Source organism: Jaculus jaculus, chromosome X (assembly GCF_020740685.1).
Source record: "Jaculus jaculus isolate mJacJac1 chromosome X, mJacJac1.mat.Y.cur, whole genome shotgun sequence".
Lineage (NCBI taxonomy): Eukaryota > Metazoa > Chordata > Mammalia > Rodentia > Dipodidae > Jaculus > Jaculus jaculus.
The window spans coordinates 115720239-115731165 of record NC_059125.1 but is presented as its reverse complement, the minus strand read 5'-3'; the positions used below and the strand labels follow the sequence as shown (position 1 = coordinate 115731165).

The following is a 10927-nucleotide window of genomic DNA, read 5'->3' as shown; positions in this document are numbered from 1 at the left end:
GGGAAGAATGGTTATAGATAAATGGTACATTTAACAGAATGAGCAACTGAAAGGAACTGGAAACGAGATTGATCACAGCATAAGTATACTCAACATTTGAGGTAAAGACCTTTCCTCTGCAGTATCCTTAAGGGAAGAACAAGACCCCTGGTCACACAGGATCCACACCTGGCCACAGGAAACAAGGACTTCAACCACATGACATGCTTATTCCATTGTTACAATCAAGAGCCAGCGTGTCCCATTTCTGAATTGAGGACTGCTTCCTAAGTGAGTTCATTCTCCTGCAGAAGCTACCAGGGTGCTTACAAAACAAACATTTTCCATATTAATCCAAAACATTTTATTAAATCAGAGCCATTACTGCCAGTATAAGTAAAGTTGAGTGAGGGGGTTGAAGGATTAGTTAAATGAACATTTCTACTGGCGTCAAAGAAATAGCCCTCCAACAGTAGTGGAACTGAATGCTCTCCACGGCGACCACATTAACCATGTCATGCTCCTGAGGAACGTATCCAGAAGGGAGGATGAGGGAATCCAGGGTGAAAAAGACGCTGTCTTCCACCACACCAATTCTTCCATCCATGCTGGTAATGCATACCTGTGATGAAAAATGACCTGTGATGAGCGTAGAAAAATACCCCACCCCAAAAGGCTTGACATCTTCTCCACCTCAGGCTCAGCAGAAAGCACCCCCCCCCAGCACTGATTATCAACCTTGGCCCATGGCAACACCTGGGTGTAGTTTAAACAACTTTCCTCAGATAACACCTCCGAGAAATTAAAGCAGAGTGTGTGGGTCTCTGAGCTCTGTATCTATGATGAGTGCCATTGGTCTTGACACTATTCACAACTATGAGTCTACTTCAAGGACTGTCATTCTCATTCTCATTCTCATACTGAACTATGCTAGTTGTTATCCACATTATTTATTGAAACACATGCATGTATGAGAGAGAGACAGAGAAAGAGATGTTGTGTGTAGCTTATGCATGCAGGTGGGTAGATCTTTATGACCTGTATGCATGCATGGAGCAGCTAGTAGAGAATGTCAGATGACCTCGTTCCTGCATCAGATGTCCAGGTTGATTCCTTGCAAAGAAGTCTCTCACTGAAATCATGCCTGTTATATTCAGTGAGGTTGGTGACCTGCAAGCCTGCGATTCACCTGTCTCTACTCCATACAGAACTGGGGCACTTCTCCTGTCTCTGCCCACACACATCTGGGGTAACAGCTGTGTGGGGCCACATCCATACCCAGCTTTTGATGTGGATGGCTTAACAAAGAACTCCGACTTTGTTAAGCGATCTTAAGCCCTCATGCTAGCATCCCAACATTCAAGAAATTTATGTTGATTAAAATCTTTTAACTCAGTGTTACTCCTAGAGCATGCTAATACCAAGTAAATGACATAAATTCTGTTAGCATCCTACATATTTTAATGCATAAGTCCTTAAGGAACACTTCCTTTTCAATGTGTTTCCTCTCAGGCAAGGAAGATATTAGAAAATATACCTAATAAAATGCTTGGCAAGAACACAGTAGACAGCCAATACTGGCAAAATCAACCTGGAAACAAATTACCTCATTCATGTTCTTACTGTTGACAGCGCTCACGGCATGTACACTGACATTTGAAGTGCGTGGATGGATGGAATACTCAACATGTATCAAGTCACCTGTATAAGGCATAAACCCTAAAACAGAAAAAGGATTTTGGAGTTGAATTATTATTTCACTTACATTGGTCATGTGAAATATCCTGAAGGCTTCTGTCACTGGAAATCATTGGCCTACCTTCTACTGAATGTAAATTTTCCAAATGTCTCAACAGATACCTGGTACATCTTCATGTTAGAAGGGAAGATTATACTCATTTAGACACTAATCCACCTCTACTGTGGTATCATACTCAGAGGATAAAAAAAAAAATCAATTATTTACCAGTGGCAATATTTTGGGGGTAATAAGGAAATACTTGGTAGGTCATATCACCATGCCCTTTGGTAGAAAGTCATGTGCATATTAGGAGCACATTGTGGATCCTAGATTCCTTCCAGTGTTACTAGTCTAGGAAAATCTATCTGCATATCAATAGTAGAGTTCAAAAATGAGAAGAGGAAGAGAAGGGAGGAGAGAAAAATCAACGTGAGATAAAGATAATTATCTGTTAACATTCCTTTAAAATGAATGAGGAAGTTTGAATATCGTGTCCTTTGTATTTGTAGGATAATTTCATAGACTACAGATTAAATGAAGCTACTATTGTGAGCAAAGTCTACAATAACAGCACCAGGAAGGCAGAAATAAAGGAACCTGTGTCCCAGGATGCTCAGAATTCCATAGTGACCTGATTATCGCCAAAAAATATTTAAAAAGAATCTGAATAGATAATGAATACAGGTATGTATGAAAAATGTCAACAGGCATTAGTGATTGCATTTACATATTATAAGTTAGAGCAGGGATTAAAAAATGGAATATTCATTCCTATATTGTACCTCATTTCCAATTCCAAGGGCATTTCTCATATTCACAAGGTCAGCTAACTTAAGGCAAGTCGATTATACCAAAAGTTCTTGTTCTATGCGCCTCTAAAATTGTAAATCATACCTTTGGTGACAAGGCGTAGAGAAAAGCCAGTTTCTCTGCTAATATAAACTGCATCCTGTGTCACAGCAGTGACACACCTAGTAATGACTCTGGTTTCAAGGTCTGGTGAATCATTGAAATCAAAAGAATGGGATCCAGCTTTCACCTGTAAGAAAAGGATAGTGACATCAACTAATGTAAAAGTCCACACGAGAAACGTGTATAACTGTCAAAGGTTCACCATTCAAACTGGTACTGTGAAGTGAATTGGCCTGTCTCTCTACAGAGGCTTTGACAATATGATTCCTGACTCAGAGACCAAAGTGTTCATTAACAGAAGGAAAGGAGCCTTGCTACAGAGGAAATCTTAAGCAACTCCTGTCACCCTTAGTCCACATATTTCACATGCCACATACAACATGGTCAGGAATAACAATAAAATGTTGTCCTGCATATGGACTTTTAAAGGACATTTAAGGGCTTCAGAGGTTACTTAGTGGTTAAGGCACTTGCCTGTGAAGTCAAACGTCCCTGGTTAGATTCTCCAGTATCCAAATAAGCCAGATGCATGAGGTAGCACAGGCATCTGATCTTTGTTTGCAGTGGCAAGAGGCCCATTCTCTCTCCCTCACTATCTCTCCCTCTATCAAATAAATACATAAATCAATAAAAGTAAGATATTTAAAATGTGAAGCAAACACCTTTGTTTGAAGCATTCACAGCTTTAGATTTCTAAATTGAGAAGTACAATGGCCTTCCTTTCTGGGAATCCAAAATTTCACAGGGAAAAATGAACGTGTATGTACACCTAAGTAGGATGGGTTACTTACTGGAATTGCAATTACAAATACATCTTGTAAATTCCTTCTGGGAGAATTCTTTATCCTGAACCACCTAAGGGCAGTATTTGAAGAGACTCACATTTTAGATATATATGAAGGGATAGATAGTGGTGTTACCCAGGGATTTGTGGTAGAGCAGAAGCAGGTAAACAGAAGGGGAAAAAAGTGACAAACAGGCATAATAACAAAAATCACTGCAACCACACATTAGATCATCTAGTCTTCTATGCACAGAGGAGGGGAACATCAACTTTAATCCTGTGCTGTCAAGAGTATTTGTGTTAATCTAATAAACATGGCCAAGCTCCCACTGGAATAAGATACTCTCCATGAACTTGGTCTTACATTGATTGCTTTCAATGTATGAGATGCTTCATCTTCCTCCACAAGTGCAGTAACTTTTTGTCCAACTGTCAAAGGCACATCATCCATCACCACGGCAGAATTGAAGAAGATGGATTCATTGATCCAGCCATAGTCATTGTAGAAAGATGTTATGGTTCCCTGAATACTCTTCAGCTTGGAGGATCCTATGATATGGGAAAACGGAAATTACATTAGATTACATCAAAGGCACCGACCCTCTACTCAGAAGTTGGATGACCAATTGGATAAACCTGTGCTCTTCACCAAAGGAGACAGCTGTAATACCTGCCCACAATATTGTTGTGAAAGTTGAATGACACGTACATGGCAGTTGCTTCAAGATGTGTTTGATCTGCACATGTACAAGTGCAACTGCTCTTGTGATCATGAGAGCTGACTATGAACCCTCTTTCTTGAACTGCCCATTAATGCCTCTATAACACTTCCTCAATACCACCACTGCCAATGGATGAGCAGCTTCTACAGATTATTAAACATCACCTCAGCCAGATTGCTACAAGATAAGGAGATGCAGAAACATGTATACACAGGCACTTTTTACTGTACATAAGGAAAACAGGTAGTCAATATTTTGGGTTTTGGCTCCAGAATTAGTCTGTCTGCTAATAGGTCACATGCCCTCCTTTGGCACATTCCCACTGACATTGACATCTTGGCTTCAGAGACACCCATCCATGGGGAGCTAGGGCATCTTCAAACACAAAGTAGTGCTTCAGCTTCCAAGAGGAAAGGAAGAAGCAGTACCATCATCATCAAGCTGTTGTGTCTGTCCAAACACCTCCCCCTTTTAAGTGAGTGACTCCGTTTCTGAGACAAGTGAGTGGAGGGAGGGCTAACTGATGGAGACTGAGAGGACAATTCTGATCAACCTTCATTCAAGACGGCAGTAGCCTCCCTCAAGAGAGTTGAGAGCACAGGTCATGGGCAGCCTAGTCGTTTCTTGGAGAGAGTGGAGAAACCCTTTCTCTAGGCCCCTCAAGATGGCGGCACCCCCTCCCAAGGCCCGAGGTTGAGAACGACCGTAATCACGAGGGGAGGCCAAGGCACTCCCAGGCAAAAGTACCTCCTAGCTGCTGAGCCTGGTCTTCGCTGGATTCCTGCCTCCTCTGGAAAAAGCCCCAAACGCGGCGCAGAAGATTCATCAGGACGCTCATGCCTCGGTTCTTGGTGAGGATAGTAAAGCGTAACGGAAGGCGAAGCGGTCGACGGGTCTGTTGGCTAACGGAAGAGGAAGTAGCGGAGGGGTCTACGCGCGTCCTCTCAGCGTGCAGCTTCCGGTTTCTCCTTCCCCACCCTCCCCGGATGTGCCCAATACCTGCCCTTGCGCCTCACTTGAGCCAGGGCCACTACACCACCCCAGAGGACTCGCAGGCTCCCTGACAAGCTGCCTGTCTGGGGAGACCAGGGAAACAGCCCTGTCTTCCCATCTCCCATCCACTGAGGAGCCCTCTGATCAGCGCTTCCCTCCTATGACGAGGGAGAGGCGCTGGGTGGAGATATATGTTCCCTCCCTCCATTATGACATCACCCCAGGAAGGGCTCTGGAAATTCTATTTTAGCATGAGCCCCACGGTTGCTCAGTGTGGGTGCATGGGGCTCCTTTTGGTTTGACTTCCTTTTTTCTGAGAGTTTTGGATGCGGATTTGAAATGTGGGGAATCCTGTGCCAGTGCCATGCAGACCAAAAATAATTCACAGTGTTGAGCAGAACAATTAAGAATCATGAATAGGATTGTTTAGGTGTGTGTTTCTGTGCAGTTGCAGTTGTGTGTGTTTGTGTGTGTGTGTGTGTGTGTGTGTCTGTGAGAGAGAGAGGGAGAGAGAGATGCATTTGTTGCTATGTAACATTTTGTAGATGGTATTTTATTTTACACCATGGCATAGTTCATACTTGCAACGGGATTTTCACTTTTGTTTAGTTTGCCTGCATTGGTGTATGGCAGAATACACAGGTAGAGGACAGAGGCCAAGCTGAAACATGGGAGGCACTAGGTCTAACACTGAGGTGCCATCCCATTCCTGGCATAGGAATATTTTTCCTCAATTTTTATTAACATTTTCCATGATTATAAAAAAATAACCCAGGTTAATACCCTCCCTCCCCTCTTTCCCCTTTGAAATGCCATTCTCCATCATATCCCTTCCCCATCTCAATCAGTCTCTCTTTTATTTTGATGTCATGATCTTTTCCTCCTCTTATGATGGTCTTGTGTAGGTAGTGTCAGGCACTATGAGGTCATGGATATCCAGGCCATTTTATGTCTGGAGGGAGCACGTTGTAAGGATGCCTACCCTTCCTTTGGCTCTTACATTCTTTCTGCCACCTCTTCCGCATTAGACCTTGAGCCTTGGAAGGTGTGATCGAGATGTTTCTCAGTACTCCAGTCATTTCTTTCCAGTACCATGATACATTCTGAGTCGTCCCAAGGTCTCTGCCATCTGAAAAGAGAAGATTTTCTACCCAAAGTGAGATTAGCATTAATATAAGGGTATGAATATTGAGAAAAGTGCTTACTGGGCAGTTTGATAAGCATAGTATGTACATTTATCCAGACATCAGTAGATGTTATACCCCTGGGGCTCATGACTACCCCTGTTTTAAGTTTTCAGTATCAGGGATGTATTCCCTCCCATGGAGTGGGCCTCCAGTACAGTTGGTTTCCACCATGATAGACAGGCCACTATTGCAGCAGTTTTCTCATTTGGCTTGCCTGGCCAATTATAAGGCTTGCAGTGTCCATTGTTGAGTATCTTCACTGGTGGTATCCCTTTCTCCTACTGAACTACATGTAGAATGGCTTCTTCCAGCTTTCTGTCAGCTGGTCTCCATGGAGGAGGTTATGGTTATCAGCTCAGTTCCAGCAGGATTTCTCAGTGGCCTTGCCGCCCAAGTTTGGGGAGTCTTCAGAAATGGGGTCTAACCATCAATTCCTGGTGGGACACCAAGGGCCTCAGCAATGGCCTATAATGTTTTGGGGTCATCAGCGACCTCCCTGGCCAACAACTCACTGGAAGGTATCCCATCCCTGGCACTGAAAGTTCTCTAGCAATGATCTATGGCTCCTGAGTGTTCCGTTGACAAAATAAGACAGGAATGCAGAAGTGTGACTATTGGAGATGTGGAAGGGGAATGGCAGAAGGGAAGAGAGGGACAAGAGAAATAAAAGGGACATTAATATGATGCGTACAATTACATATCATGCATACATAAAGTTTCATCCTATAGTCTAGAGTTTTGTATTATGAATATCTGCTTACAAACACAAGTATGTAGAGTCTTCAGCAATAGTGTCTTACCATCTATTCCTGGTGGTAAACTAAGGGCCTTGGCAATGACCTATAATGTTTTTGGGGCATCAGGGACTTCCCTGGCCAACAACTCACTGGAAGGTATCCCATCCCTGGCGCTGCAGTCCCATTCCTGAAATATATAAATACAATTTCTAATAGAAATTTATGATAATCATTATTTCAACTTTGGCTTTAATTACTGCATTATTGTAGTCTATTATTGTGAGTTTGATAAATGCTTCTTTGTGATAGATGATGAGCCAAGCACCATTCCTTGTGCTTTCATTTACTTTTTCATTCATCATAGACACATCTTTCACAAATTGCTTTCCATATCACCCACCCCAAACACTTTTTTTGTTAGATTACAATTTATGTCCTCATTTTTATATTCCTGATTCTCATAGTACTTTAGGCATATTTTCCCTTTTCTTGAGGTTAGAATTGAGTTATTATTTGGATTGTCGAGGTAGGGTCTCACTCTGGTCCAGGCTGACCTGGAATACACTATGTCATCTCAGGGTGGTCTAGAACTCATGGCGATCCTCTTACCTCTGCATCCCCAGTGCTGGGATTGAAGGCGTGCACCACCACGACCTGCTTAGAATTCAGATTTCTGATTTGAGGTGGTTCTTTTTCCTATTGTAAGAAATTTAAGCTATAGGCTCCTCTATTTGCTGCTTTAACTGTATTTCATATATTCTGATATGAGTTAATTGAATTTCATTGAACGTGAACATATGCTAAATTTTTCTTTGGGCTTTTCTAAAATGATTTATTATTTCAAAATGCATTGCATTTTACTATTACATTGCTTACACTTTTTAAGAATTCGCATTCTTGCCCAAATTGTGATTTTTTTTTTGTCTTGGCCAAATGAATGTTGTTTTCATTTTACTTTGATAATCTTCTTATAGTAATAGAGTATGGGTCTCTTTAAATATTTTATTTTACAAGGAAGCCACCCTGTTTGTATTTATCATGCAAACTTTTTATCCCTGTAATGAGAAATTCTTAAATTGATAAATTGATAGGTTTTCATTTACCTCTTTTCCCTTTTCTTTTTCTCTATTTTTGTTGAGGTAGAGTATTTTTTTTTTATCCTAGGCTGACATGAAAAATCCCTCTATAGTCCCAGCCCTGTCTCAAACACAAGTGATCTTCCTATATTGTAGAGGAGGAAGGGAGGTGTGGGTGGAGGCATGTGGACATAGAGAAGGAGAGAGAATTAATGGGCACACCAGGGCCATTAGCCACTTCAAAGTAACTCCAGGTGCTTGTGCCTCACTCTATATGAGTACTAGGGAATTGAACTTGAATTTTTTGGCTTTGTAGTTAAGTGCCTAACACCTGAGCCATATCGTCAACCTTCTTTCCATACCTTTTGATGCTAAGTATGTCTCAATTTTTTCTAGCTATTGCAAGGTCCTCTACAGATCCTCCCATGGGCTGATGCTATCTGAAGGTGTGAGTGACATTTCTCCAGCACAGTGTGTCTCTTATGGGGTAAAGGGAGTTTTGGACCCATGAGGAGGATCAAGACATTTAATAGGCAGGTCACATGTGTGTCTGTGTTCCTCTTGCCAGTCTTGAAATTAGTTTTGGTGTCTCCTTTTCAGGAGAGCAATTCTAATGTCTCTGATATCATAGATGCTTCTTGCTCCTTGTTGCTGATGTGCTGGGTCTTTCTGAACAATTTTGCACATGTAGTTTAATATCTGTCACTTGGGTGTGGGCAGAGTCTCACACAGTATGGAAAGCAAGTACTTCCCCTAGCCTTATACTGTTCACAGATCCACTTTGCTGGCTGTGTCTGGTGTGCCTGATGTGGTCAGATGTTTTCTGATTTTAATTAGAAGTAAGAATTTCACCGATGTAGCCTTCTGATCATTATATGAGAGATAGAAACTCTGACCTTCTTTTTCTGGATGCTGAGATGTAATATATCATACTACATTAATTTTGCTTCCCTGTTTCCAAGTTTACCTTATTTGTTTCTACTTCTTGAATCCTCTTTTGGTTTCTCCTAGCATTATGTAATGCACCCTTCATTATTCCCTGCTGAGAGTATGAGAGAGAGATGAACTGTTCCATTATTTCTCTAGCTGAACCAGAATTTCTTGTCTCTGTACTTCTGCTGATGTTCTTTGTGGCAGTCATGCTGGTGCATACTTTGATTGTGCCAATAGTTGTGGTAGTGGACTTCCGCTGCCCTGTGGTTTTCTGCTGATGTTTGGGATGGTGGTGATGATGCTGGTGCCTATCTAGTGTGTCTGGCTGATGTTTGTGGAGCTCAACATTGTGCCACACTGTATCTCTGCTGAGCGTCATGATGGTGATCATGCTGTTGCCCTCTCTTTTCATCCTGATGGTTACTGTGGCTTTCTTTGTGCTGTCTTCTTTGTCTCTGTGCTCAAGGTGGTAGCACCTGGCATGCTGCTCCTCTCTGTGTTTCTACTTACACTTGCTGTGGTCACAGTGTTGCTGGTCAATTTTCCTTTGTGTTGGTCACATTCCATGGTGGTAGACATTCCATGGCTCTCTGTTTCTCAGCTCATGTTCACAGGTTTGGATATACTGCTGCCACCTAATTTCCTGCAGAAGGGCGATGAGGTATCAGTACCATTGCTGGTACAAATCACCCAACCAAGAGCAGCTTCTGGGAAAAAGAGATTTATTTTGGCTTACAGACTTGAGGGGAAGCTCCATGATGGCAGGGGTAAATGATGGCATGAGCAGAGGGTGGACATCACCCCGTGGCCAACATAAGGTGGACAATAGCAACAGGAGAGTGTGCCAAACACTGGCATGGGGAAACTGGCTATAACACCCATAAGGTCACCCCCAACAATACACTTCCTCCAGGAGGCATTCATTTCCAAATATCCATCAGCTGGGAACCTATCATTCAGAACACCTAAGTTTATGGAGGACACCTGAAACAAACCACCACATTCTGCCCCTAGCCCACATAAACTGATAAGCATACATGCTGTAAAATGGAATTCATTCATGTAACTTTAAAAATCCCATAGTTTTTATCAATTCCAATGATGTTCACACATCCCCATAGTCCAAGATCTTTTAACTGAGCCATAATACTAAAAAAAACCTTAAAAAACCCATAATGGCAAAGAATAAGTATTCACAGTGCAAAAGTTGGCATTGGGCATAGCAAACAAACCTAGTTAGCAGCAAATAACCTGTTGTGATGCCCACACAGGTGCAATAGTGGCACACAGCCATGGTGCAGAACCAACTCTTCTTGATTTGGCTAACTGATCCCCTCAGTGGTACAGAACCCATACCTGGAGCTGGGAAATAAGTCAGAACCATATCCAAACATAAGCCCACTTTCCATTATCAAGCTACCATCAATTATGGGCTACAAGAGGGCCTACACATATTAAATTCTTTATATAAAAAAGTAAGGGTTATCTCATTTGTCCTGGTGCTAACTTACTCTCTGTTGGAGAAGCTACTTCTCTTTTTCAGATAGATGTAGATCCGAAGGAGAGAGTCACCCCATCATACCTCAAAAGGGCCCTGGCTGAAACTAAGAAAAATTGGCAAAACAAGCAAGGGTTCTGTTTACCTGGTGAACCAGATACCAGCACAAGGGGGAAGGAGATCAACACAGAGAAAAATCAACTCCTACCAAATCAGAGAGCCAAAAACCCAGAGACTCCCAACACCTCATCACTGAAGCAGACCAAACATGAACCCAACATGGCTCAGGGAAATTTTGCGGAAGAGGGGGAAGAAAGAATGTCAGAGCCACATGTTGGGTCATGATATGCAGAGACATTTATCTT

The 10927-nt window shown here is 42.2% G+C and overlaps 1 protein-coding gene across 1 annotated transcript; it reads right to left on the bottom strand.

The window, feature by feature from the left end:
- Positions 1-406: 406 nt before the first annotated feature.
- LOC101616997 (cancer/testis antigen 55-like) lies at positions 407-9631 on the bottom strand. Its single transcript, XM_012947784.2, has 6 exons — positions 9575-9631; positions 4886-5033; positions 3781-3965; positions 2615-2759; positions 1586-1698; positions 407-601 (listed from the first exon to the last, which is right to left on the bottom strand). Exons 1-6 carry the CDS (start codon positions 9629-9631, stop codon positions 407-409), a joined length of 843 nt encoding a protein of 280 aa, XP_012803238.2.
- Positions 9632-10927: the final 1296 nt, after the last annotated feature.

Bases quoted from the DNA above. Each gene is read 5' to 3' on its own strand.
- LOC101616997 (XM_012947784.2), bottom strand. From the start codon at position 9,631: ATGGAATGTGACCAACACAAAGGAAAATTGACCAGCAACACTGTGACC. The intron at 5,034-9,574 runs GTAAGTAGAAAC...GTTAGCCAACAG, and splicing joins ACACTGTGACCACAGCAAGT to ACCCGTCGACCGCTTCGCCT. The intron at 1,699-2,614 runs GTATGATTTACA...TTTCTGTTTTAG, and splicing joins TCTACGCCTTGTCACCAAAG to GGTTTATGCCTTATACAGGT.